The 27653-nt window shown below is 48.6% G+C and overlaps 2 protein-coding genes across 4 annotated transcripts; one reads left to right on the forward strand and one right to left on the reverse strand.

The window, feature by feature from the left end:
• Positions 1–5412: 5412 nt before the first annotated feature.
• On the reverse strand, positions 5413–10763 carry UBE2T (ubiquitin conjugating enzyme E2 T). 3 transcript variants are annotated; one of them, XM_036398489.1, is made up of 7 exons: positions 10744–10763; positions 9242–9387; positions 8638–8707; positions 7822–7927; positions 7105–7203; positions 6656–6736; positions 5413–5706 (listed from the first exon to the last, which is right to left on the reverse strand). In XM_036398489.1, exons 2-7 carry the CDS (start codon positions 9345–9347, stop codon positions 5581–5583), a joined length of 588 nt encoding a protein of 195 aa, XP_036254382.1. In that variant the 5' UTR covers positions 9348–9387; positions 10744–10763; the 3' UTR covers positions 5413–5580. The 3 variants fall into 3 exon arrangements, with proteins under 3 accessions (XP_036254382.1, XP_036254381.1, XP_036254380.1); XM_036398488.1 differs by lacking the exon at positions 10744–10763 and adding an exon at positions 10331–10366; XM_036398487.1 differs by lacking the exon at positions 10744–10763 and adding an exon at positions 10304–10359.
• On the forward strand, positions 10652–26574 carry LOC118696350 (cryptochrome-1-like). The gene is made up of 12 exons (XM_036398486.2): positions 10652–10829; positions 11822–11943; positions 14484–14944; positions 15852–15968; positions 18688–18835; positions 19070–19210; positions 20336–20506; positions 21044–21184; positions 21617–21768; positions 23794–23891; positions 24361–24471; positions 26123–26574. The coding sequence occupies exons 3-12, from the start codon at positions 14532–14534 to the stop codon at positions 26212–26214; spliced, it is 1584 nt and encodes a 527-aa protein (XP_036254379.1). The 5' UTR covers positions 10652–10829; positions 11822–11943; positions 14484–14531; the 3' UTR covers positions 26215–26574.
• Positions 26575–27653: the final 1079 nt, after the last annotated feature.

Genomic DNA, 27653 nt, shown 5'->3' on the forward strand with positions numbered 1-27653 from the left:
AAAATCCTTTCATTTTAATTAGAAACAGGACAAATTGAGGGTCCATTTCCTTTAATAACCTGGGGCAAAGGGTATGCTTGTGTTTTGACAGGTAGAGGACCTAAGTGGATTCCAGCAAAGGACGTAAAGCCATATCATGTGCAAAAACACGCTGACAACCCCGCAAGCAGAGAAATAAGCAGGCAGACGAGTGGAACAGAGACTACATCTAGCAATGCATACATGAGCAACAAGGAACCAGGGAATCCTGTCTCATCTATACTGACCAAAGGCCAGAAGAAAAAGAGGGGGAGACCAAAGAAACAGCTACAGAAGATAGTGGGAACAGAGCCATTATCCCACAGGGTGACACTAGCTGTAAAAACACAGCTAGTAAGAAAACCACGAGGAAGGCCAAAAGGAAGCAAGAAAGTGACTGTTTTAACTGGGGGAATGTGGAGCTAAATCAAATTATATGCTTATGTCTTTTTATTTTGTTTGCTTTTAATAGCGCAAGTTTTATCATTAGGCAACCCAAAACAAATGTTTGGGTGACTTTAGCTAATGCATCAGGCTTAGACACCATATGCTTAGCCACTACAACCCCAGAAAATCCATTTTCAACTTGCTTAGTAAGGCTGCCCGTGGACATAGGGCCAATAAAAGAGAAAATTATTTGTGTTTTAAGAGGTAAAAGTGCTGGCAGCACATGGGATTGGGATCACAACTCTGTAGACGCTTGGAATTATTGGGCAGGAGAACTTTCTCGAACATCCTTAGAGCGTCAGGAGATTGATCTCCTTGGCTCAGTAAAAATGGATTTTTGTATTAAGTTCAGGTACACAGCGAAAGAGTCATGGCTGATTAAAGATTTTTCTCCCTGTCACCAAGTGTATAACCCAATTTCTTGGGGAAATTATACTTGTCCAGTACAAAGGTCTATTGACACACCTTTACAGTTGCCCCAAGGGATGTTTCTTATCTGTGGAGATAGAGCCTGGCCTGCCATTCCATCACACATCATAGGTGACCCGTGTAGCTTGGGGAGACTTACTTTGCTAACACCAAGTATGAAAATGATCACTGACAATAAATGCAGAGGTGAGAAGTTTGTTCATCAATATGAATCAGATTGTAAAGATTATTTTAAACCCTTGGAGTTTAGGAAAAAGGTTTTCAGCATCTGTACTTTTACCTCAACTTGCCTCTGCAGTAGTGTTAAAGCAACTAGATCTAATAGGCTGTTGGCTAAGTAAACAAACCTGTAGGAATGTGACCTCTGTTGATGGAGTGACCAAATTATTCTTTGTCTGCTTAAAAAGGCAAAAAGCCCAGAAGTTTCTCTCCTCAATTTGTTAAAAAGACACCTCTTAGGACCTTTGGGACTTCATCTCAAACCTGGGGCTGCCCAATTGGACAGAGGCCAAAAGGTCCTGCCTCGGTAATTCACTAGGAAAGAAGAGAACAAAGGAAATAATCACTATTGTGGAGTGTTTTAGCAGGAGCAAGAACCTCTTGTGAAGCGGTCCAGCTGGAGAAAGATTGTCCTTCTTGGACGTCCCGGCTGGCTATCCAGCACCACTAGCAGTAGGGGGGCACTATCCCAATCTCCGTGGTTCAGGACAGCACCTAAGGCAAACGCTCTGTGCCGTGACAGCAGTGTTACCTTGTGGCAGGACGTGGCTTGGCTTATGGCTACAGTCAGCCGAAATAAGAAGAGAGCGCTCTCCAGCTGTGGTGAATCCAGGTTTATTGAGTCCCAGGGGAAACCGACAACCGAAGAGAGCGAGGGAGGGGTTGCAACAGCTTATAAGGAGGGAGGGACACAGGGGAGGAGTCAGTCCTTGGACGAATAGGGTTCCAGAGGGGAGTGGGATACAAAAGATTGACTTAGGGAAAACCCCAATGGGGATAACTTGGGGGTAGGGGCCCCGGCCCCTGAGCCAATCACTTGACCCTCTAGCTGGAAGTTTCTAGAGAGTTCTAGAGAGAAGGGAGGGAGCGCCAAGTGACGGACAGGGCACCGGGGAGTGATTTGAGAAAGGGTACATAAATCTCCAAGGCAACTGGGGAGGAGTTGGGATAGCTGGCAGCAAAAAGGAGGGAAGGGAGAACCAGGGCAGAACCATTGCATGATAGGGGGAACAGAACAGTCCAACTTATACAGACACAACACAACACTCTTGCCCCTGGCTCAGTTTTTCTCTGAAAGAGCTTTGTTATTTTGCCTTTTATTAAAACTTTTTCTGTTTCCAACACTACCTCAGAAGCCACCCTGCTAATTTTATGCCATTTGAGGTAGCTGAGCTATCTCAGGTGTGATAGGTTCTCTGAGAGCTCATAAGATCTGGCTCAAGGAGAAACCTATCACAAACCAATGCTACTTCTCTCATATTAAATGATTTGTTAGCACTTGTCAAATGATTTGTTAGCACTTGTCAAATATGCAACTCTGCAAAACAGGGCGATTGATTTTCTCTTATTGGCACATAGTCATGGATGCAGAGATTTTGATGGAATGTGTTATATGAATCTGTCTGATCATTCAAAATCCATCCATAAAAGCATATAGCAATTGAAAGAAGGTGTATCCAAAATTAAGGTTGATGATAAAACTTGGTTAGATGATCTGTTCAAGAGATGGAGTTTCGCACCTTGCCTGAAACAACTTCTAAACATAGGCATGTATATATTAATTGACATAGTAGTTGTGCTAATAATGGTGCCTTGCTTGCTTCAATGTGTCTGGCAGATGTTCGATAAAGCTGTTAAGGGAGTATTTGTGGTTTGACAGAAAGGGGTAGATGTAGGGAATACAAGCACAGAGAGCTCCCAAAGCCTCGAACATACAAGCTTGGAGATAGATGGATAGAGTGTTCAACTTTGGAGAAGGTTTGAAGGTTTAGAATACAAAAGTGAAACAGACACAGAGTAGGAATAAAGATTTGTAGTTTGAGCAGAAAAATATTTTATGCAAGGAGAAATGTGCCTCATGTAAACGAATCAATATGTTATGCAAGATAGTAGAAAATTTTAAAGTCTGGTAATGGAACTTGTTATAGAGTTAGTAAAAAGTAGAAGATAGAGCAATAAGTTTCTGTAGAGTTATGTGATTGGATAAAAAGAGACGTATTGCAGCAAAATCATATAAAACAGCAAGGAATGATTGTTTTATGAAGATGCTAGTGAGCTTTGTGGAAATAGCTGACTGGATAAGAAATTTATAAAAGATGTTGTAACTAGAATTAAAACAGCTTCTGGTGTGATGGTGTGAACAGAAAACGGTTCAAAACCAAACTGGAACAACAAAAGTATGTGTCAAAAGAATTGTAAACCTTAACAAAACTTCTTCCCACCATACTTAATAACTCCTCCTTATTGGCATGAGCCAATTACTACACCTTATTCATAACATCACTGAGCTTCATTGCTTCCCAGGCATTGGGAACCTCACTGAGTCCTCTCTCTGCTCCAGAGATGGGCCTGCCTCACTTTTCTGGGAGCAAGGACAGGACATGGGTTAAATTCCCAGCAGAGAACCTGCAGAGCAAGAGGCCAAGCACCTGACTTGCTCCTACTGCAATCTGCTGCCAGCCCTCTTCTTTGGGTCTGTGGAAGCACCAAGAATTGTCCTCCTTGGCCTAATCCTCTTGCACTCTTCACCCTGCACATCACATCGCTGACATCCTGCTCTTCCACATCCATCCTCACAGATCCCTGGAATCCTTTGGGCTCTTCCTCACCTGCTGTGAGCTGGTTCTTGTCACTGCCTACCTCTTGGAGTCACAACAGAGCAAAGACACCATCCAGGTTATCCTAAATGGTCCAACTGGAACCTAACAGACTGCTCTGGAGAGCCAGAGTTGTAAGACTTGAGTTTAATGACTTAGCCCTTGAGATTACATGGAAAACTAAGCCATTCCTGAGAAAGGATTCCCACCAGCTGTTTCTGACCTGTCTGTTGCTCAGCTCCTGCTCTCAGTTGGTCATGAAAATAGAAACTGAACTACTTGGCACTATTCCCACGTCTCTGAAAGTTGGAAACTGGAAGCTGAAGCAGTGGTTCCAGTTTTCCTTTTGTCATGGTTTGACACTGGCCAAATGCCAGGCCTGAAAGTCATTTGCTTACCCTCTCCTGCTACTGTTGAGCAGAGGAGAGGGAAAAAATGAAGGGCTCATGAATTGAGATAAGGACTGGGAGGAAAAAAACCACTAAGGGCAAAACAGGTTTAAATTTAAAGGTATAAAGTATATTTATTATTAACAGAGTTGGAAGAGGAGAATGAGAATTAAAAGAAGCCTTTAAACCACATTTTTCCTCCCCCAGCCCCTCCCTCTTTCCCATGGACAGCGTGGGGAGACAGGGTGTGGAGGTTTTGGTCAGTTTTTCACTTGAGATCTTCTGTTAGCCCAGGGAACAGAGTTTTTTCTCTGCTATGCTGTGTGGTCCTTCCCACAGGCAAACAGTCTTCCCAAAACTGCTGTGGTGTGGCTCACTTATCCATGGGCATGTAGTCTTATAATGATAGGCTGCTCTAGTTTGGAAGCAAGGACCCTCTCTCTCTATTTGGGTCTCCCACTGGATTACAGCTTTCTCTGGCATCCACCTGCTCCAGTGTGAGCCCTTTTCTCATGGACTGTAAGTGAATTTCTGCATCCCCTGTGGACTTCACGCATTACAGGGGGACAGTTAGTTTCACCATGGTCCTCACCCTGGCTTGCACAGGAACCTTGGCTCCGACACTTGCAGCACCTCCTCCCCCACTGACCTTGGTGCTGCCATGTTGTTTTCTCTCACATGTTCTCACTTCCTCCTCTTCTCTGACTAGAAAAAAACCTGCTACTTGTAGGTACTCTTGCCAAGAAGTCCCTCTAATTCTTGCAAGATCCTGCAGTGCAGAGAAGCTGATCTCCTAGGTTCCCTGATCTAGGTTCCACATCAGGGAATTGCTTGCCCCGTTTCCCTTAGTGGCTAGTTGGCCTGGCTGTCATTGCGTGGGCAGTGGCCGCCACGGCGCTGGCACCATTTAACACCTCTCCTCATGCGGGCATCGGGAAGGGGAAGACACTGCCCTGCACTTCTGTCTGCACTGGTTGGCTAGGGGTGCCCAGGCAGGCAAGGCTCACCACAGGCCACACCAGCAAGGCAGTGCCTCCCCACCACTGGAGAAAAACTGCCCCTGTGTGCTGTTTTGACTTTCTTCTTAAATGTCATCACAGAGGCATTAGCAACCTCTCTAACTGGGCCCTGCATGTCCATCTTCAGAGCCATCAGAGGCTGGCTCTTTCAGAAATGGTGGAAGCTTCTTGCAGCTTCTCACAGAAGCTACTCCTGTGGCCCTCTCCCACTACCAGAAACCATGCTGCACCACATAAACTCACCTTTTCTTTTGAATATTCCAAAACCTCCACTCAACAAAATGGAAAAGTAGATATAAATAAAAGCTTTATATTTTATTAATATAATGGAACTTTTCACAAAAAAATAACACCCAAGGAAACAGAAACCCAAAGCTGGTGCAGCCTCTAAAAGGCAAACTCTTTCCTTCTATATGTGTGAGGGGAAGGGGACAGTGACAGCCCAAAGAGAACAAAAACCCCTCAGGAATCTAGGCGGGATTTCTTCTCCTTCCTACTGATGTCAACCCCTTTTCTTTTCTGCATGGTCGATTCACTGCTGGTGCTTGTTTCACTTTGGCTGATTTTCTCTTCCAAAGGCTTGGAAGCCTGTGATAGCCCAAGAAATAAAAGAGTTGTGAATAATTTAATTTTACAGCCATTGGAATGCCCTGTGCTCCACCAAGGTCAGAGCCAATTGTACTCTGGCTCTTACGCAGTGAGCCTTTGTTATTTTGCTCCCACTGCTGGGATTTTTAGGAAGGGGGATGACAGGAGAGCAAGATAATGGCTGAGCAGGGCAGTAGAACACACATAGATGAGCCACGTTGCTCCAGGGCTCTGTGTGTTGTTGCAGGGATGGCTTCACTCTGTGCCCTCCTGACAGCCACAGTTAACTTGGAAATGCATTCAGAGCTGGAGCAGTGAGCATGGATCCTACAGGGAAGATATCCCCATCCCAGAAAGGTTGTTACCCAAATCAGGTGCAAGGGAGGAAAGGCACCTAGGGAAGGGAGAAGGCCCAAAGGTAACTGATTTTTGGGCAGAGGCTTTGATCTGCTTAAGTGTGATTTTATTTTTATGAGACTCATTGGTGAGGTGACAGAGAGAAAAGGAGGCAGGAGGAGAGGAAGGATGATGGGAGGAAGGCTGAACTCCATCAGGGAATAGGGAGACCGGTCAGTGAATGGATGAGCAGGTGGAGAACAGGCACAGGTGGGCATCAGGCACAGGTGGGCATCAGGCACAGGTGGGCATCAGGCACAGGTGGGCAGGGAACAGAGCTGAAGGAGAACAGGGCTACAGCATCCCTAGGAAGGGTTCATCCATCTGTCCCTCCTCCTCCTTGAGCAGCCTGGCAGTTATTAGTGAATGAGCACATTTAATTGGAAGGAGAGAATGTAATGAGCTTAAAAAAATTTCATGAAATTAAATACAGATCCAAAACACAGAGCAGAAGGTGAGGAAGGAAAGAACAAAGCAACTGTGAAAGGGAAACAGACAAAAGGACTGTAGACCAAGAGGGAGCCATACCAAGTGAGCAGAGCATGAGCCTTACCCTTGGCTGCCCTGCGTATTTCTCGGTCCACTCCCTGGCATTGAGCAGGAACAGCTGCTTGTTGTACTTGTACTCCGAGGACTAAATGGGAAGAGCAAGACAAGACAGAGATTTGATTGAATACATGTCACTGAGAAGCTGGGACCAAGTCTGGCTTTAGGACTCCTAAACCAGACTAAAACTGCAACAAGCATGAAGTGTAAAATTCATTTAGCTTGCTTGAAGAACTTGTGCTGCCATTTGCACTGAAGATAGTGGCTTGAAGACAAGACCATGACCATCTCTTCTGGCCTCAGCTGCCTCAGGGAAGCCCAGGGATGCCCCAGCTGATCCAGGTCAGGCCATGCCCCAAGTGTGTCAATCCAGAGTGAGTGAAGCAGAAGTTGAGCCTAAGTCCAGCCCCCCACTCCCTCCCACCCATGTCCATGGCCAGGAGAGAGGGAGCTCACAATATTGGCCATGAGAGGATCGTCAGGGTTGGGCTCTGCCATCAGCAGCTGGATGGAGGTCAGCAGGGTGGAGATGTTCAGGGAAGGCCTCCATGCACCCTGTAAGGAAACAGGACGAGAGCAGCAGCTCGGAGAAAGAAACCAGCACACGGCAGCCCAGAAACACCTCAGAACCTACAGCACTTCAACACAACCTGCTCACAGTTGCCTTGGGACTTCCAGCACCTAACGCCCCATGGAACACACCAGACCCACTCTCAATACAAGGCTCCAAGGAAGCCCAACTGACAACCAGGGCAGTGGTCATGGCTCCAAGGCTGCCAGAGCTCAAGGAACATTTGGATAAAGCTCCCAGGCACACAGTGGGACTTTGGGCTTGTCCTGTGCAAATCCAGCTTGTGGCCCTGATGATCCTTCCAATTCAAGAGATTCCATAATTCTACGGGCTGTACCCTGCACATCTCTGCTGTGTTGGGGCAACTCATTTTCAGACATAATGCCTTTTGACTCCAATCTTTAAAGCCTTGGAAACTTATATGGAACAAAAACCATCATGTTCTGGCTCTAAACAAAGAAGATGCCACTTAAAACTTCATTCCCTGCTCCCTGTAAATAAGTCAGGAGCAAAGAGACATTCAATCAGGCTTTTACAAGAAGCAGATAAGGAGTTCATTATCCTGCCCAGGCTCACTTACCCACACCCAAGCACTGTTTTACCTTCGGTGGTAACTTAAGAACATCCAGGCAAATCCTTCCAGCAGAGTCGATGTTGGGATGGTAGATGGGGGTCAGGAAGCGAATCTTTGGCGGCTCAAACGGGTACCTGAAGGGATAAGCATTAAGAAACAAAAGTTGTTATATCTGTAGGACCAGCTGTTTTGTCACCCAAGCAATGCCATAATTTCCTCCTCCCAGCCTACATGACACCCTTCCTCAAAAATCTTCAGAGGCAGTGCTCTGCCTATGCTGCTTCCAGCTGTGTCAGACTAACACTTCCCTGGGTAGCCTTCCACAAGGGGAAGAACATAAGAAACTTTGTACTGATGAACAAGCTCTTTCCAGAAAGCTTTGAGACAGTATGATGAGGCAAAAGTCATATCATTGCACTTTTAGGTTTTTAATCACACATCTTTGATGTTCAATGCAAAATAAGTATCAGCTACTATAAAAATTGCATTCCTTAAAAAGAGGGTCTCAATTCCTTGTTGAGAGGATGAAGACTCATGTCAGTATTTACAGCAAATACCTTATATCAGTTTACTAATACTTAAAGCAGGACTATACCAACTATTTAATCAGAGAATCAGTCTGGTTTACATTAGAAGGAATCTTAAAGCACATTTCACTCTACCCCCGGCCATGGGCAGGAACCTTCCACTAGCCCAGGTTGCTCCAAGCCCCATCCAAACTGGCCTTGGACATTTCCAGGGATGGGGCAGCCACAGGTGCTCTGGGCAAGCTGTGCCAGGGCCTGCCCACCCTCACAGGGGAGAGCTCCTTAATTGAGCTAGCTAGAGTCTATTGCCCACCTACCTTTCAGGAACTATGATTTCCAGGTTGAATATTCCTTTCTCATATGGTGTGTCCACACCTCCTAAAATTTCTTTAAGAGCAAGATGAAAATACAAGAATTACATTTAAAATCAGAATTACGATATGGTTTGGGTTGGAAGGGACGTTCAAGATCATCTTGTCCAGCAGTCCCCACGTGCCTCCCACAGTTACAGAGCTGTTCAGGTGACAGAATCACAGAATGTTAAGGTTTGGGCGGGACCTTAAAGACCACCCAGTTCCAGGAACCCCTTCCATTATTCCAGGTTGCTCCAAGCCTCATCTAACCTGGATACTCCCAGGGATGGGACAGCCATAGCTTCTCTGGGCAACCTGTGCCAGGGCCTCACTTCCCTCACTAGGGAGAATCCAGGAATAAAAAATGTCATCAAATGTCTTCTTATGTAAGACCAGTTCCACCCCCAGCAATCAAAACTAAGGGTAGACCAGCCAAAGCACAGGCCGAGCTATGTTTAAAGGAAACTACAATCTCACATTTCAACACAGCCTTTAAAGCCCAAAGCATCACAGACCTAGCAGCAAACTGCAGCCCATCCCCACCTTTGGGAACCCCCGGGGTACGTACGTGCCCGTAGGTCATCCAGCTGCCCGTTCTGCCAGCAAGTGATGCCCGGAGGTGGCTCCGTAGCCAGGAGCGAGAGCTCCCTTGCCAGCCGTGAAGCTCTCTGCATGGTGCTGGAGCTCTGAGACCAAATTCTGTTTCTGACAAACCTGGATTTTTAAAAACAGCACTTTAAATTGAGATTTTTTTTTGGTTAAGGACCTGGGTTTTGAGCTGTTAGCCTGATGTGATATCAGAGTCACAGAGAGGCTGAGCCAGTTCCTGGAGCTGCTCTTGCACCCAGCTGGGGCAGGGGCATGAGACCCCTTATAGTCCATCCCATCCCCTCAGTCCCCAGCTGAGTCTAATAAACTCTGGGGTTTAACAAACCCTAATAAACTGGGAGGCCATAACCAGGCTCCAAACCCCTTATGGGACTGTAACATCTGCCCTGGCACCACATGGTTAAGGTACCCACTGCCCTGCTGGGGCCATCCACCAATGCCCCTTCCTACTCAAAGGCTCCATCTCCCCTTCCTGTGCAGGGGGAGACCTGAAAGCTGCTTCAAGGATGGGCCTCCCCCTAGCACAGCAATGCTCCTGACACTCCCAAAGGAGTGGTCTGCCCCTCAGTCCCCGCAGACAGGGACATGGGCACACCCTGAGAGGAACCTGGCTCGATTACCCACCACAGCCCTAACCACTCACCCTGAGGATGGGGGACACCCCCCGAGGCCTAACTGCCCCCTCTAGGGATTATCCTTTCCCTCAGGCACCATAAACACCCCACAGACTCGCTCACCCGAGCACCCCTCAATTTCACTACACCTCCAGCCTGACTATCCCACTGAAGGAGCGTTCCATCCGCCTCCATCAGCCCTAACTAAATACCCCTCAGCCTAATTACCCCCCACACGGACAAGAGGTGCGCCCCCCTTCCCAGTCCCCACTCCCCAAGGATGGGAACGGCCACCCACAGCTTCACCCCTCCAAGATCCCCCACATAATCCCTTCGGAACGACCTCCACCCTCTCTGCTTACTAATTACCGCCTCACTCTAACTAATTAAGTTTCCCCCACACTGACCAATCCCCGGGCTCCCGCCGCACAGACCGTGAGGCGGCGCGCGGCGGGAGCCAGACTTCCGCTATCGCCTGGCAATGGGCGGGCTCCTGGCAGGCAGCCCACCTCCCGGGCCGCCGTTCGGGCGCTGATTGAGCTGTCCTGGCGCTCAGCCCCGCCCCCTCAATTGAATTGGAGCGCTGCCATTGGGCGAGCGCTGCGGGCGGGAACCCAAGCCCCGCCCTCATTAAAGTGCGCGCGCGGGGTGTGGCCTGAGGTTGTGGTGGGGAGGCGGGGGCGGGGCCGAAGGAGCTCCGGGACCAACCGGGATCCCCCCCCCGGATCCCCCCCCGGATCCCCGGCTCTAGGATGCTCCAGCCCTGGGACCCTCCCACCCTGAACCGCGTTAAACCTCCGCGGACAGCGGGCAGGGCTTCGCTGGGAGCGGTCCTTACATAACCTACCTGTCCCAGCCGGTGTTGTGTAACCGACCCCGTAGGGCGAGGAACCGCTGCCGTGCCCGCCGCCACCACAGGCCGCGGGGAAGGAGGTAAAGGCGGGCTCAGGGAGCCCCCCGGGGAGGCGGTGGGAGTCCAGGCTGGCCCGTTCGCCCCCAGCTGCTGCGGGGCTGGCGCAGGGGCCGCCCTCCCCCGTTGCCTCCTCGCCACTTCCCCGTCCGTCTGAGGGGCCCGGGCAGCGGGTCCTGGGGCCTCAGCCCGTCCTCCCTCCGCCCCATCCCCCACGGGTAGAGACTCTCGGGTGTGGTTCTCGACCCGTTGGCGGAGAAGCCCCAGTCAAGCCCCTACACTTCGATGTGTTTGGGACTTATTTCCTCCTCTGACTCAATATGCCATTTTCTTGCATCAAAGCTGTATCCAGCACCGTATTTATCACCTGAAGTATTCAAACAGGGAAAGAACCTAGAGGTTGGAATCAACAGTAGCCTCAGGTCTGGCTCAGTGTGGAGAGTGGGATTATGGACCCAGATTTATGCAAAAAATTAATTCTTAGATCCCAATTAAGAATTGTTCTCGAGCCTGTCAAATCAGAATAACATTAAACAACTTAATGGTGATCGTTATTCCACTTCCCAAGCCCAGACTGTGGTTTGAGAGAGCAGGTGTAAGGCTGATCTCTCCAGATAAACCGTTTATCTGTTTCACTACTGCCTCTGAAGCAGCCAAAGTATAGTAAAGGAGCATTTGACAATGGAGAGTGTCCCACAGAGGAAATTAAACTGTTAAAAATTTCTCTTCCCAGTTCCTTAGGCCTTGGTCTGTCCCTGCCCCATCTGGCTCTGCCAGCTCCAAGGGCCAGTGGGACCAGAGAGGAGCTGCCTGCAATCCTCCTCCTTCACTCTTGGGAATTACACAAAGGCTTGTGTGGCTTAGACCATCTTTGATGCAGAATCCACATCAGTGCAGATATTTGTGGTATTTACTGGTGTTTAAAACTGGGCAACTCATTTCTGGATGCCTGTAGGAACAGGGGCAGCACAGTGGGTTTTGGATAGTGCCACTGACAGCTTTTGCATCCCTCCAGCACATTCCTGCCTGTGGAGAGAAATGCTCAGCAGCAGGAGAGCTGGGATCAGTGACCATGTGACCTCTTTTTGGGGTGATATGTTGTAAAGACCCTGGAGCATCAGCTGTGCAACCCTCAAGGTAAGGCCTAGATTTCTGTGCTTTCTGTTGTGGTGTACTTGTCCCAAAGTACAGGGATGAATCCTGTGTGAGGTGTATTTTCTGCCTGCCTGGTTGATTTTTGGGGAGCAGATGTGATCTGGATATGACGGGGAGTGAACAGACTCGACGGGTGAACAGACTCGAGCTGCTCGTTCATGGAGAGGTGGAAGAGTAACAGTGGATAAATCTCAACATGATGTCAATGACAGACAGCACCTGCTCTGCCTTCTCCAACATTCCAGAGCATCTTTCCTTTCCTTGTGACACAACAGGAGTGTCCAAGAGCTCAGTTTCTTTCTGACGCCACCCATGGCCTGCACAAGTGATCCCCCTCCCTATTCTTTCCCATCCAGTAGGGGCTCCCACCCTCCCCAGTGAGCTTCAGCCCATTTTAATGGAGCCTCTGCTCCTCCCAGCCTGTTTTAATGAAATCCTTGTCCTCCCAGCTCTGATTCCCCCAGTCCCCTTTAGTGGCATCCCCAGAGCTGCTGTTTTCCCAGACCCTACAGCCCACCCAGGCCCTGGCCTGAGGCCCGCCTGCCCTGTGCCCAATCCGTGTTGTTGCGTGGTCCTGCTCCCCACTGCTCCTAGAAGGATGCCATCACTGGAAGGGATGTGTCCTGCCTAGGGACGAATCTTGGGGCCATCCCATGGGCTGTGTGGGGCACTGGGCTCAGAGCAGTCCCAGGCGTGTGAGATGAAGGGGCATGGAGGTGAGTGTGATCCCACAGATATCAGGGGGCTGCAGGGCCCTGGATTTGGGGTGACCTTGCAGACCATGTGGGGCCACAGGGCTTGGGACAGCCCCAAAGGCTGTAAGGCTGTGGGGGCCTTGGAGCCCCTGACTGGGGCAGTCCCTCAGTGAGCCTAGCTGATGCATAGGATGCAGGGGACTCTTCCAGCACACTTTGCATGGTTTAGTACCCAGAAATGCCATCTGGGTGCTCCCCTGAGCAGCAAGAGTCACCTTGTTTTTCCAGTTCTCCCAGGAAGTGGGTGCAGGGCAGAGCACACCGCAGAGCACACCACACAGCCCAGCCAGCCCTGCACTGGGCTGCACCCTTTGCTTGTGAGTTTGGGGCCTTACTGGGGAGTTGTAACAAAATGGGCCTGTCTGGGTGCTGCTGGTGCATGTGTTTGGGAATGGAGCAAATCAGATTTATGGAAAAGCTGCTGGATGTGGGTTGAGCAGGGGCAAGGGCTGAGTTGCCTGGTGCAGCCATTGTGAGGGGGTGAATGGAGCTGTTTGGCTGGAAGTGCTGAGCTGGATTAGGGGTTGTCATTTGGTTGTTTGCTAATCTCAAATCTCCTTTGGGGGTAAGGCTGGAAATTAGCATCAGGTAGGAACTCACCTGGGAGGTGGGTGTTGAACTTTCCTAATTTTATATGGGAAAGTGAGTTTAAGAGGTGCTGCTGGGTTTGGTGCAGGCAAGGTGTCAGCTGGGCTCCTTCTTTGCTTCCTGGCATCTGCTGTGTCCATTGTCCTGAACAGGGCAGCCAGAGCTTGGGAGCTGCTTTCCAAACTGTACCCTGAGATGCTTCGGCCTCAGATGCAAGGTCAGCACTCCTGCTAACCCTCTGAACTCAGCTGAAGTGGCTCAAAGGGGAATAAATGTATAAATCAAGAGTAGTTTTGTGTCATTATCACACCCAGCTCTGCTCTGGAGGCAGGCTGGGAGAGCTGGGGATGCCCAGCTTAGAAAAGAAAAGGGGAGATTTCAGAGCCCCTTCCAGTGCCTAAAGGGGCTTCAAGAGAACTAGAGAGGGACTTGGGACAAGGATCTGGGGGAACAAGACAAGGGGGAATGGTTTCCCACTGCCGGAGGGCAGGATGAGATGGGATATTGGAAGAAATTCTTCCCTGTGAGGGTGGTGAGGCTCTGGCCCAGGTTGCCCATAGCACCTGTGGCTGCCCCATGCCTGGAAGTGTCCAAGGCCAGGTTGGATGGTGCTTGGAGCAACCTGGGACAGAAGAAGGTGTCCCTGCCTATGGCAGGAGGTAGAACTGGATGGGCTTTAATGTCCCTTCCAACCCAAACTAGTCTGGGATTCTGTGAAATCCATAAGTTCAGATGTCTCCTAAAATCGCCTGACAGACGGAGTATTGCACCAGGTCTCTGATGAGCTGATTGCTCAGAGGACCTCCTTGAAATCAGCTGATGACTTCCAGAAGATTTGCTGACAGCTACATCTGTGGGGTTAAAAAGTGTTTGTGCATTAAATGGAGCTCTGGCAGCTCCAACTGTTTTGATTCCTTCCTTCTGATGAGTGTTATTGGGATGTGATTTCATTGAGGGATTTAATTTAAGGATTTGATTGACTCATTTGGGGCAGAGGCCGTTCTCTGTGGAGCTGGGTAGTGATTCTGCTGCTGAATGATGGGGTCAGAGGAGAGGTTTGGTCTTGTTCCTGCATATCTCTCTCATGAAAACTTATCAAAGCAAGAAGTTTGTTCTAAAAACTGCAGAGGATTTTTTGGAGCTCTATTTCTAATTGTTAATTGATCTTGTTCTTTATAGGGATTTGGTATCCTGGAAGCCAAGGGTTCCCTTCCTCTTGTAGCCAGGATGCTGCATCGCACCATTCACCTTTTCCGGAAGGAGCTCCGGCTCCACGACAACCCAGTGCTGCTGGCTGCCCTGGAGTCCTCAGAGGCTCTGTACCCCGTGTACATCCTGGACAGAGCATTCCTGACCTCCTCCATGCATATCGGGGCCCTGCGCTGGAATTTCCTGCTCCAGTCCCTTGAGGATCTCCACAAAAACTTGGGCAAGCTGGGCTCCTGCTTGCTGGTTATTCAAGGGGAGTATGAGCTCGTTCTTAGGGATCACATCCAGAAGTGGAATATCACTCAAGTGACACTGGATGCAGAGATGGAGCCGTTTTACAAGGAGATGGAGGCCAACATCCAGCGCCTGGGGGCAGAGCTGGGCTTTGAGGTGCTCTCCCTGGTGAGCCACAGCCTGTACAATACCCAGCGGTACGTGACTGCCCCAAACCCACAAGTGTCTCCGGGGAGGTCATTTTAGAAGAGGAGAGGCCAAGTGTCTTGGTTTTTCCTTTGGAGGAAATTGAGCTGTCTGAGGTGAACGTGGTGCTGTTTGCTGGGAGAACTTTGTTGCTCCCTTGGAAGAAACAGAAGAGATTGTGCACAGGTTTTAGAATTTCAGCCCAAACAGCTGCTTAACTTTTTCCTTTTGGGCAGTTTAATTCACCTAAAAACTTACTCTTTTAAACAGAGTGGAAGAAATTCTCTAACACCTTTAGTAGGACTTGTAAAAGTTCTATTGAATATGGTAAGAGTTTTTGGTGTCAGATTTTTTCAAACTCTTTCAAGTCAGCTTTCACTGGTGTTTGAATACACTTGGATCCAAGCTGTTACTCAGTGTTGAATGACTGAAGATATTGAAATTATTAAGAAGGAAAGCAGTAATAACTAAACCAGCCCTAACACTCCAATTTTGCAAAACCCCTAAATTATGTAAATGAATGGACATGTGTAACTTGCTGTCTTGAATTCAAGCTGTTTGCACAGGTCATTGCTCTGAGAGGACAGTTATTTACTGCCCTGAACCTATATTTTGTGACTCCAGAGGTGTCCCATGCCCTGCCCTGTGTGTCCTGGCTGTATGTGGCTGTGCAGGTGAGGCCATGGCTGGAATCCTGATCCCGGTTTTGTTGTCTTAGGTCCTGAGAAACTGCTCTTGGGATAGATGTACACTCACCCAGGGGAGTTTCACTTGTAAAATCTGTAATTTCTACGTTCAGTTGCACTAATGGAGTTGTTACAGCCTGTGATGTCACCTTCCTGTCCACTGGCAGTTCCAGCTTCTTCCTTGGTTTCTGTTATGTGAGAAGAGATCTTGTTGTTTTGGTTTTTTTTTAAGGATTTTGGACCTAAATGGTGGGAGTCCCCCATTAACTTACAAGAGGTTCCTTCACATTCTGTCTTTGCTTGGTGACCCTGAGGTGCCTGTCCGAAACCTCACAGCTGAAGACTTCCAGTAAGTACCAGCCTGTGAGCAGGAATCGCTGGTCCTCTTTCTCTGCTGAAAAGAAGAGCCAGGCCCAAATGATAATGAGGCATTTTAGATGTTTTCTTGTTTTATTTCTGTGCATGGAAGGTTATTGATTCTATATACAGGGGATGTAACTGATGGCAGAATGGTCTGATACTCATCTCTTTTTGTATTTGTGCAGATTTCTCACCATGTGGGACACCTCACAGAGTAATGGTTGGATTCAATGACTTAAAGGTTTTTTCCAACCTTAATGATTCTATGATTCCATAAAAGTCTTAAGCTTTTGCAAAGCACTTTGTCTTGCTTTGAAAAGACAGGTGTCTGCTAAAGAAGGCAGGAACCTCCCTTGAAAGGGAAAATGTAAACCCCCTCCCTCCAAATTATTATAATTTTGAAATTATGAGGCTCTCAGGCAAAGATATGGGAATAGGAATAGCAGTTCTTTACTAGGAAAATTTAAAATACAAATAAAATAGTAAAAAAACCCCAAAAAACAACCAACACACTGACAGAGTCAGAATATGACCTGACACCCTGTGTGTCAGGAGGTGGCACAGCCCCATCCCATGGGGGCTCAGCCCTCCTGCAGTGCCAGCTGTGGCTCTGCTGGAGCAGGGATCCTGCACAAGGGGGGAGTTTTCCTCTGCAGCTCCAGGGCTGCTGCAGATGGGCCTGGGCTCCCTCTGGCAATGCAGGGCAGCAGAAGCTGCTCCTCTGGCAATGCAGTGGGAAAGGGCTGACTGTGCTGGTCCAAACCTCAGATTGTACCCAGGTAGGAATGCTTGGCTCCTCCCCTGGGTGGAACATCTCCCAGTGGGATGATATAATTTTATCAGCCATGCAGGGGCACTCAATGGCCATGAACAGAAGAGATCTCCCCAGAGGGAGAGTGTGAAGATACAAAGAAAACTGCCCCACCTGGTTTTAATACGTGGCCCAATGACCAGAGGATAACTGCCCCACCTCCAACAGATGGCAATAGGATACACAGCCCCAGCCATATCTTGTAACCTAAGACACACCTTGAGAAAAGCTTTTAAGAGATGTCAAACTCCTGCAGAGGAAAGCCTGGGGAATTAACTCAAAGGCATGCTCTGCATTCCTCTCAAGATTTTGGACAGGAATTAGATGAACCACAATAGCTTGTTTTATGCAGGAAGTTCGATGGAATGATCCTACTGTTCCCTCCTGGCTTTAAATCTCTGCTCCCCTCTGCTATATGGGAAGAGAGACTGAGCCCTTGTCTCCCAGGACTTGAGAAGTAGCTCAGAGTCAAGGATGTCTTGTGTTTAGCTCTCCATGAGGTTAGTGATTCAAAGGGAGGTAAGACGAGCAGGAGAGAGCTGGAATGGGACTGCAGGTGCTTGGGATTCAACATCAGGTGCCTCCTGCATGGCCTCAGCTCAGTGCCACCAACCCAGACTTGGATCTTCCCATTTTGGGGGAATCGTGTTACTTCCTGAATGTTGTCCTGAGACAGTCTGATAACGAGACTTATTTAAGTACTGGAATATATAAGTTCCTGTATTTTTTTCTAGCACTGTTCTTTTTTTCCCCCTTTCTTGCCTGATTTGTTCGTTTGGACTTTTAAAATTAATGCTGATGAGAGATAAGAGGTTCACATGCTTCCCAGCAGGCCTGAGCTATGTCAATGCTCTGAGAGCTGCACTGGCCCCACCTCTGTAGGTGTCTGCAGCAGGGCTGAGCTCAGGTTTGTCCAGGTAAGTACAAAGATCTTTTGATGTCTGAGTTAATTCACGGGTTGTGAGAAGTGTCTGTGTCATCAGCACTTCCTTGGGCCTCTTCATCTGTGTTTTATGGCATGGAAGAAAAACCAAACCGATGCTCTTCCAGCCATATGGGGAGCAGAGGCCTTGGGAAGCTTCAGCAACTGAGGCTGAGGAGATGGGGGGGGGGCTGCTGAGGGGTGTGGGCTTGGGGGCCCCAGCTTGGTTAAGAATGAGTAGCTGGGGTGGCCCAGCTCTCCTGCCTCTTTTCCCTCTCCTGCTTCCTTCCCTATGAAACTGAAAGAGAGAAGGTTTAGATTAGATGTTGGGAAGAAATTCTGCAGTAGTGAGGCCCTAGCACAGATTGTCCAGAGAAGCTGTGGCTGCCCCATGCCTGGAAGTGTCCAAGGCCAGGTTGGCCGGGGCTTGGAGCAACCTGGGGAAGGTGACCCTACCCATGGCAGGAGGGGGAACTGGATGGGCTTTAATGTCCCTTCCAACCCAAACCAGTCTGGGATTGTGTGGCTCCAGAGTGACCTCTCCTCAGAGGCACTCAGAGGAGCTGGAGTGGCATTTGGAGGCAGCACCATAATTGTGTTTAGGGTCTGAGGAGGCTCTTGGTTCCCTCCTAGGGATGGATGTGACAGCTGGGAGGAACTGGAGAGGAGCTGCCTCTGAGCCGGTGTAGGGCATGGGAACTGAAAGGGGTCTGAGCTGGGGGTGCAGCTGACTGCTCTGAGCGCTGTAACTTGGTGGGACTGTTCTTCCCCAGTTCTGGCTAGAATTCCCTGGAGCAATTGCAGGATGAACTCTTCTCCCCCAGGAGAGTACAGCCTGGGATTTCTCACTGTGCTTTCATTCTCTGTGCTCTGGTTGGACTGTGATAGATGATACTTGGTATGTGCATCGACAGGGACTGCCTCTATCTTCTGGCTCCTGTTGTTCCTTTCAAAGAGTTTTCTCTCTCACCTCAGGAGATGTAAGGCCCCTGACCCGGGCCTGGCTGAATGTTACAGGGTGCCTCTCCCTGTGGATTTGAAGATTTCCCCAGAGAGCCTTTCCCCTTGGAGAGGAGGGGAGACTGAAGGGCTGCAGCGCCTGGAGCAACACTTGACTGACCAGGTCAGCCCTGATGGAACCCAGGCTGAGATCAGTGCCCAGCTTGGCTTGGAGGAGGGTGGCAGCTTGGGCTCGGGTTTTGTTCTCCTTGATTTCTGGGAAGTGGGAGTGTTTTCCAGGCATGACATCAAACAAGCCCCTCTGATAGTTAAGCCAGTTCCAAGAGCTTTCCTCTGTTTATTACTGGCCGTGTGTCATCTTGTGCTGCCTGAACCCAAATTTCTGTTTTCATTTCAGGGCTGGGTAACAAGTTTTACTAAACCAAGGACAATCCCAAACTCGCTGCTTCCAAGCACCACAGGCTTGAGCCCATATTTCAGTATGGGCTGTCTGTCAGTTCGGACATTTTTTTATAGGTTGTCAAACATTTATGCTCAGGTAAGCCAATAATTGGTCCTAAGTAAGCAAATCCAAAACTGTGACAAGTCTGGCATGGGAGGCAGGATTTAACACTCGGATCATCTTGGTAGAGACTTGGTGTATCAAAAAATGCTGCTTTGTTAGTGTCTTCTCACAGTGTCCCATGAAATCTGTGGAGTGGCTTCATGTTCTGTGAAACAGCCACAGAATGTCTGCAGCTCTTCCCAATTAAGTTTTAGAAACAGGATATTAATATTCTAAATTCATGTTTTCATCAGGAACTGTAGCGACAGGGCAATAGGGAATGGCTTCAAACTGAAAGAGAGCAGATTTGGATTAGATGTTGGGAAGAAATTCTTTCCTATGAGGGTGGTGAGGCCCTGGCACATGGTCCCCAGAGAAGCTGTGGCTGTCCCGTCCCTGGAAGTGTCCAAGGCCAGGTTGGATGGGGCTTGGAGCAACCTGGGCTAGTGGAAGGTGTCCCTGCCCATGGCAGGGGGTAGAGTGAAATGGGCTTTAATGTCCCTTCCAACCCAAATCATGGTTCTATGAATAGGGAGCCAGCAGACCTAGGATCAGCAGGGAAGTCCAGGAAAACCTTCCTAAATTTCATGGATTTAGTTTGTCTGTCTGGTGGTTAAGGGAATTTTCTGATTGGTTTATACAGTTTTGTTTCTGGAAATCAACTGATTTTATCTTAGACAAATTTTAATTGTTGCATAAATGAAAACCACTTTCTGAAATCTTGTTTGATTCTTAAGAAAAAGTGAGCTTTAAACCAGCCCAAGAAAACCAACCTCCTTTACCTCCATCTTAAGATTATCATTTGAGACATGGCTGAGCCACCTGAATTAAGTTAACACATTAATAAACATATGCTTGGTGTAAGAAATCCCAGTGTGACACAGTTTTGGAAGGTAGATGGAGTATGTTTGAGGTAACACTGAAGTCTGGCAGTTTGCTTTTGCTTTGGCCCAGACAGCATTGCCTCAGATATTTGATTTCCTTGACTTGAACACTAAAGTGCCTTGAAACTAGTATTTTAGTCAGATTAATCTTTATTTTATAGGCCTGACACTCAGAAAATGAGTGAAGCTGCAATGATATGTATGAACTGAAGCTGTCACCTTGTGTCTTTTGCAGGCAAAGCATCACTCTCTGCCTCCAGTGTCGCTCCAAGGGCAGCTGTTGTGGAGGGAATTCTTCTATACAGTAGCATCAGCAACGCCCAACTTCACCCAGATGGCTGGGAACCCCATCTGCCTCCAGATCTGCTGGTACAAGGATGCAGAGAGGCTCCACAAATGGAAAACGGTAATGAGGTTCATGGCCACAGCAGCTGCATTGGAGCTTGGAGCTTTCCTCTTCCCTTGATCTGTCCCTGCTGGCAGTTTGAATGCATCTTGCAGTGGTGTGACAGGCTGTGAGAGCTGGGAATGTTGAGCCTGGAGAAAAGAAGGCTCCAGGGAGACCTTAGAGACCCTTCCAGTGCCTAAAGGGGCTCCAGGGGAGCTGGAGAGGGACTTGAGACAAGGAGTGGAGTGACAGGACAAGGGGAATGGCTTCCAGCTGACAGAGGGCAGTGTTAGATGGGATACTGGGACGAAGTTCTTCCCTGTGAGGGTGGTGAGCCCCTGGCCTAGGTTTCCCAGAGCAGCTGTGGCTGCCTCTGGATCCCTGGAAGTGTCCAAGGCCAGGTTGGATGGGGCTTGGAGCAACCTGAGCTAGTGGAAGTGTCCCTGCCCATGGCAGGGGGTGGAATGGGCTTTAATGTCCCTTCCCACCCAAACCTGTCTGTAATTCTGTGAAAGCAGTGTATGGGGGAGAGCTGATGTTCCTGTTCTGCTGCAGGCACAGACAGGGTTCCCATGGATCGATGCCATTATGACCCAGCTGCGCCAGGAAGGCTGGATCCATCACCTGGCTCGGCACGCTGTCGCCTGCTTCCTGACACGAGGGGACCTTTGGATCAGCTGGGAAGAGGGAATGAAGGTTCACTGCTGGCTTTTATTTTCCTCTGTTCTGCCTAGCCCCGAGAAACCCTGCACAGCCTGAGTCTAGCAGTGGACAGTTCTGCAGAGCAGGGTTTGGTTCTGCCCCTTCCTGTGGATCTCAGGCTTTATGGAATATCTTTCTTTGTCACTCAGTGCAGTGGTGAGGGTTCATTCCCTTCCCCAAATCCTCATGATTTTTGGAGAACGAGGATACTGGTGGAGACGTGCTCAGTCTCTAGCAGGTTCCAAACCCAGAGTTTTTGGGTTGCTCTGTCTTCTGTCTATGGAGAGCATTCCTAGTGTGCCTGTGAGGAGGCAGCCCTGGCCCCACAGTGCTGTGCTTCCAGTAGCAACCTCCCAGTCTGCTTTTGTCTAGTTTTTGCTATATAGCCATTTCAGGGCTTTTTCTCTTCCCATCCCTGATGTGCAGGTGTTTGAAGAGCTGCTTTTAGATGCTGACTACAGCATCAACGCTGGGAACTGGATGTGGCTGTCAGCCAGCGCCTTCTTCCACCAGTACACACGGATCTTCTGCCCTGTCCGCTTCGGGAAGCGCACAGACCCCCAAGGCGACTACATCAGGTCAGGGGACACCCACCCCACCACCTCCTGAGAGCTTCTCAAGCTCCTCTTGAGAAGGAACAGCAGGAACTGGATCAGTTTCAAACACACACAGCTGGTAAACAGGACTCATAGCAATGGTTTTATTGAACACTTGGGGAAACTGAGGCATGGAGAAGCAGAGAGATATCTGTTATTCCAAGTGATGGCTGAGCAGGGCTTGTGTTCATTTGTGAGCACTTGTTGTGTCCAGCACCATGTTTGATCACTAGGCTGGCTCCTCTTTCCAAAGGATTTGAGAAGAACTTCCCACAGCTTCCCTGCTCCAGTCTGCACTTTTTTTCTTGCTTTTCATAGAATTCTGGGATATGCTTGGAAGGGAGCTTAAACCTCATCCAGTTCCACTCCCTGCCATGGGCAGGGACACTTTCCACTATCCTAAGGCTTCTCCAAGCCTGGCCTTGGACAGTTGCAGGGATGGGACAGCCATAGCTTCTCTGGGCAACCTGTGCCAGGGCCTTACCACCCTCACAGGGAGGAATATCCCAATATCCAACCTAACCCTGCCATTCTTAAGTTGCACACACATGGGTTTTATTTTCCACTCTAAGTCCTCTTTGCTTCAGAGTCTCATTTTTTTGTCTCTCCATAATGTGCTGATGGACTTTCTCAAAGCACTGGGCTCACTGTGTTAGTGTTGAGCAAACAGCTTGTCTTGGTTTGAAAGGCAGGTGTCTGCTAAGGAAGGTGGGAGCCTCCCTTGTAATGGAGAATGTGAAGCCCCTCCCTCCAAATTATTATAATTTTGAACTTAAGGGGCTCTCAGGCAAAAATATATGAGATTAGGAATAGCAGTTCTTTACTAGTATGCATAACAAGGCAAACAAACAACAACGACTGCAGCATCAGCAATAACAGAGCAGGAGCCCAGTCCCAGCCTTGGGGCTGCGGCGCTTTCCCCTCTGGTGCAGTTCCGGGCACGGCCAGCAGGGGCGCTGCTGGCTCCCGGCGGGCGGGGCAGGTGCAGTGATCCCCGCGGGGCTGCAGGGGGCGCTGTGGGGCGGCGTGGCGAGCGCGCGGCAATGGCGGCTGGGCCCAGACGGGGAGGGATGGAGGAGAGGCTTTGCTCCACAAACCCTGCGGTAGTCAGTCCCGGTGCCCCCCCAGGACTCTGAGAAACGCTAGGCTGGAACAACAGGAATGAGTGAAAAATCCCCGCGTGGTGGGCGAGATGTGTCAAGATCTGCGGCAGGAGCTGGAACTGCTGGACGTCCCGGTAGCGCACAGGGGTGCGGGGCCCAGCAGCAGAAGAAAAGCAGCTCCCAGCTGGGTTGTGGCCGTGGCAGCGAATTCCTTTTCCCAGGCTGCGGGTCCCACCGTCCTCCGAAGCCCAGATTGAGCGAGAGATCCGCAACTGCCCCCGTCCTTTACCTGCTTCTAATCCCGTGGTGTCTCTGTCCCTCCCAGAGAAGCTCCCAAAAATCAGAGGAGTTCCCCCTTCCTGCAGTCTCAAGCACACAGCCATCAGTGCTACTTAACAACACAATGGGAAAAAATACCACGAGCAGAGGAAAGAAAAGGGAAGAAAACCCAACCCCCAGCACAGCTCAATTTCCCCACATCTCTTCCTTGCATCCTGTCTAGATTTGGGTATTGCCAAGGAGAAGCCTTTGCTGAGGTACCTCACAGAGTGGGACAAAAAATTACTTTGCCATTCTGCAATAATTTTTTAAGATTAGTTTGTTTTTAAATTTTATTAATGTTTAGGGTGAAATGTCAGTGAAAATGTTAAAAACATACTTTGGAGGAAATCAAAACCGAAGTACTGTTTAAATCACCCCATTTATTCTATGCTGTGAAGTTAACTTTTGGAAGATACCACCTATGGAGATTTGAGAACATAAACCCGACTTTTTTGTGGACAATTAATCAGAACTTTCCCACAGATTGTAATCTCAATATTAACATGGCACAGGTTGGCTTACACTTCTCTGAATGAATGTTTACCTGCAGGATTATAAACCCCCCTATTATCCCTATTTTTAGGAAATACTTGCCCATACTAAAGAACTTTCCCTCCAAGTACATCTATGAGCCCTGGACAGCATCTGAAGAGGAGCAGAAGCAAGCAGGATGTATCATAGGTAATTAATTCACATTCCTTGCTAAGGATTTTTCTGCTGCTAACTATCCAAAATAAATGTGTATGAGATGGAAGCATCACGCTTCCAACATAAGCCATTTATCTTCTGAAAATGGATGAATCCAACAGCCTTCCTTCTGTTCATTCTCCATTAACATTTTTTTATAGGAGTCTCATTTCACAGTACATATTTTTGCTTCAACTTTATGTCCTAAAACTCTTGGATCACTCCATACTTTTGCCTTTAAATTTATTTGTCTTGGATGCTTGACTGCTTTAAATAATATCAGAATATCTTGTGGTTTTACTCCTGGTCTAACACATCTCTGAAGGCTCTTAGGTCAAAGTGGGAGCTCTTCTCTTTGATGGCAAGGATTAGACACTTCCATTTAAGAAAAGCTGGAAGTATTCCAAATCCAGGGAAAATGTCTTTGCCGAGTGTGGTAAAGGTTCTGTCTCCACATTACCAGGTCAGGATTACCCCTTCCCCATGGTGAACCACAAGGAAGCCAGTGACCACAACCTGCAGTTGATGAAACAGGTCAGAGAAGAGCAGCACAAAACAGTCCAGCTCACGAGAGGTGAGAGATGCTGCAGCACCCACATTCCCTGTGCTGTGACACACAGACTGTCCTCAGGAACCTGGGCTCTGGGGCTCGGCTTTGGGTGCTTTTCCAGGATGCTTTTCCATGTTGGATACTAACATCATGAGCAACTCTTCTGCTTACTGTTAAAATGCTGTCTCAAGTGCGAGAACAAGAGTGTGAGCCTTTTCTTCCTTCCCTGTCCCCTTGGAGCATCCTCCTGCCTGCTGTAGAAATGCCTTCCCAAAACCAGATCTTCTCCCCCTGCCCTGACCCCCCCAGCCCCAGGCTGGCTGAGTGTGTCTCCAAGGTGCAGAAATCTCTGCAGCTCTGCCCATGCCTCTTGTAAACCAGAACATTCTTACTTGTCCTTGGTACCATGATCTGCCTTATGCCGTAGCAGAAATTGAGATGCCCACTGAGCATAAAGCTCTGGAGAGTTGAGTTGTTCCAAGAAATTTACCCTTTGGCATGGTTTTCTGCATTGCTTAACCCTGTGGATAACAAACAGGTAGTTATCAGGTAAGGCTAGAACACTCCAACTGTGCCAAGCCTGAAGTACTTAATTAATTAGGTATTTCCAGTCACACAGATGGGTCACTTATGGTACCTGTGCTCTTAAAATTGAAGTCCCAGGGCCTGTGCTGAGCTCAGAGGAATCCTTCACAGTAAAACATGGAATCTCAGCCTGGTTTGGGTGGAAAAGGACTTTAAAGCTCATCCAGTTTCCACGCCCTGCCGTGGGCAGGAACACCTTGCACTATCCCATGTTTTTCCAAACCCTGTCCAACCTGGCCTTGGACACTTCTAGGGATCCAGGTGCAGCCACAGCTTCTCTGGGCAGCCTCTGCCAGGGCCTCAACAACCTCACAGGGAAGAATTTCATCCCAGTATCACACCTAACTCTGCCCTCTAGCAATGGGAAGCCATTCCCATTTGTTCTGTCCCTCCAGGCCCTTGTCCCATGTCCCTCTCCAGCTCTCTTGGAGCCCCTTTAGGAAGGGTCTGTCAGGTCTCCCTGGAAGCCTTCTCTTCTCCAGGCTGAACATTCCCAGTTCTCCCAGCCTGGCTCCATAATGGAATTTAGGTGACAAAATACCTTTCTATTTAAGAGTGGGCCACAACAGCCTCTCTATATTATAGAAAACCAACATGCAGCAGCTGAGGGGAACCTTAACTGTTCTTTCCTTCACCCCTCTAATCTGATGGAATTAATTTTTCCAAACCTTGGAATGGATACCTATTAATGTGTCCATGATGTTGCACACTGGAATAGTACAGATATAACCACTGTATGCTGGCAGTTCTTCCAGCAGCCCTGTGGTACCAGGGACTGAATGTTGGGAAAGCCAAAATTTTGAGAGTCCCTGACTCCAAGTGTTATCCCAATGCCCATCTCAGTATGAAAACTAGCTCATACAGGGGAGCAGATACTGGAATAGAGTAAGGGCTAAGGAGTAGGATGGGACTTGGAACAGTCTGGAAGGTGTGGAGTGGAATGAAATGAGCTTTAAGGCCCCTTCCAACCCAAACCATCCTGGGATTTCATTATTCTTGTTGCCTATGAACAGAAGCACTTTGTATCTTAACCTGACTGAGGTCCGCGAAGACTTTGCAAACTGTAATCCTTCTTTATTTCTTGCTGTAGATGATGCAGATGACCCCATGGAAATAAAGGTAAAACGTGACCATTCAGAAGAAAAGATTTCAAAAGGAAAAGTGGCCCGAACAGCAGAATAAACCAAAATTCCCTCAGGGGTCACCTGCTGGGTACCAAAAGAGGCAAGAGAGGAGAGCCGGGACCAGTTGAGTTGGCCAACCACTGTCCTCCATACTTTGCCCTGCTGATGGTGCCTCTTGCTTGCGACCTGACCTCAGGAGATTTGTTGGATCTTGAGTAGTTTTAGTGCAGTTATTTTGAGTGGCTTCTGGACCATTTGTTGAAGCTGTTGGGTGAATGCAAGAGGTGCGTGGTTGTGGCAGGTCCTGCTGCTGCAGCATCCTTCAAGTCCATGTTATTCATGCACATGTATAAATAGATTTTGTAAAAAATATCTTAATGTCAGAAGACCATGTGCACATTAAAGTGGTTGCACATTAGTATTAGGACCTTGATTTGCTTGCCTTGTAGAGACAAACTTAGGGATGTTCAGATTATTTATTCTAAGTTCCTAGTTTATGACTGTAGTCCCCAGTTTGGGGAGACAGAGTGCAGCCCCTTGTAGCTTCTGTGTAGGTTTTAAGTCATAAGTAGGAATTATTATGCATTTTAAGGACAAAGTTGAAAATATCTCACTGAATTAGGGCTAATATATAACTTGGTCACCATAATTCTCTTCCTTGGCTAACTAGAACTGGAGGGCAGAGATTAATTCTATCATGTACCACATGGAAAGATTTCTCCTTCCGCTGAAATGTATTGTTGTGATGTTTGGCAAGGCTGGATTAGTCAGTTATGATTGGGGGTTTGGGGGTGGGGAAGTGCAGTGGGGTTTTCATGGCTGCAGGTAGTATTCTGTGTTTGGAAAGAAATAAAACTTATTTCTGACATGAACAATGCAAGGGCTCTGAAGCAATCTGTCATCACAATATCCATTGGTCCTCTCGGGAAACCTGGTGGCACAGCAGCTCCAGCAGCAATCCAAACTCCTTGGAAGCATCCCAGGATCTAGTGCAGGAGCAGCACAGGAGCTATGAGCACCAGGAGGAGGCCGTAAACTGCAGGATCTTTCAATGCTGCTAGAGACCTGCAGGAACTGTCAGGACAGACCATGCTGGCAGCAGGACAGTGAGGTGTAAATAAAAAGCTGCAAGGAACCTCCTGCTGCTCCAAGCCTGCATCAAGCTCCTGGAGATGCCCATATTCCCTGATACTTCAGCCCTCCAGCAAACGTAATAACTTGCAGGGATGGCCAGAAGGAAAGGCCTTCTGCCTCCCCCTTTATGGAAGGTAGAATTCCGAGGTGGTGCTTGTTTCTTTGGGGAGATCTGTTGCTTCAAAGCCGCCTGGCATTCCTTCCCTCTGTCACTGGGCTCCTTCCTGTGCCTGAAGGGATTTACAGCATCCCTGAAGGGCTGGAAGGAGCATCTGGGAGACTCCAGGTCTGTCAGCCTGACATCAGTGCCCAGTAGGATAATGGAACAGATCATCTTGGGTGCTATCACCTGATACCTACAGG

This window comes from Molothrus ater, chromosome 25 (assembly GCF_012460135.2).
Source record: "Molothrus ater isolate BHLD 08-10-18 breed brown headed cowbird chromosome 25, BPBGC_Mater_1.1, whole genome shotgun sequence".
In the NCBI taxonomy this organism is placed as follows: domain Eukaryota; kingdom Metazoa; phylum Chordata; class Aves; order Passeriformes; family Icteridae; genus Molothrus; species Molothrus ater.

Coding starts and splice junctions, on each gene's coding strand:
- LOC118696350 (XM_036398486.2), top strand. CDS start 14,532: ATGCTGCATCGCACCATTCACCTTTTCCGGAAGGAGCTCCGGCTCCAC. Junction 21,185..21,616: donor GCTGGGAAGAGGGAATGAAG/GTTCACTGCTGG, acceptor CCTGATGTGCAG/GTGTTTGAAGAGCTGCTTTT. Junction 21,769..23,793: donor CCCCAAGGCGACTACATCAG/GTCAGGGGACAC, acceptor CCCTATTTTTAG/GAAATACTTGCCCATACTAA.
- UBE2T (XM_036398489.1), bottom strand. CDS start 9,347: ATGCAGAGAGCTTCACGGCTGGCAAGGGAGCTCTCGCTCCTGGCTACG. Junction 8,708..9,241: donor GCTGGATGACCTACGGGCAC/GTACGTACCCCG, acceptor TTGCTCTTAAAG/AAATTTTAGGAGGTGTGGAC. Junction 7,928..8,637: donor GAAATCATAGTTCCTGAAAG/GTAGGTGGGCAA, acceptor TTATCCCTTCAG/GTACCCGTTTGAGCCGCCAA.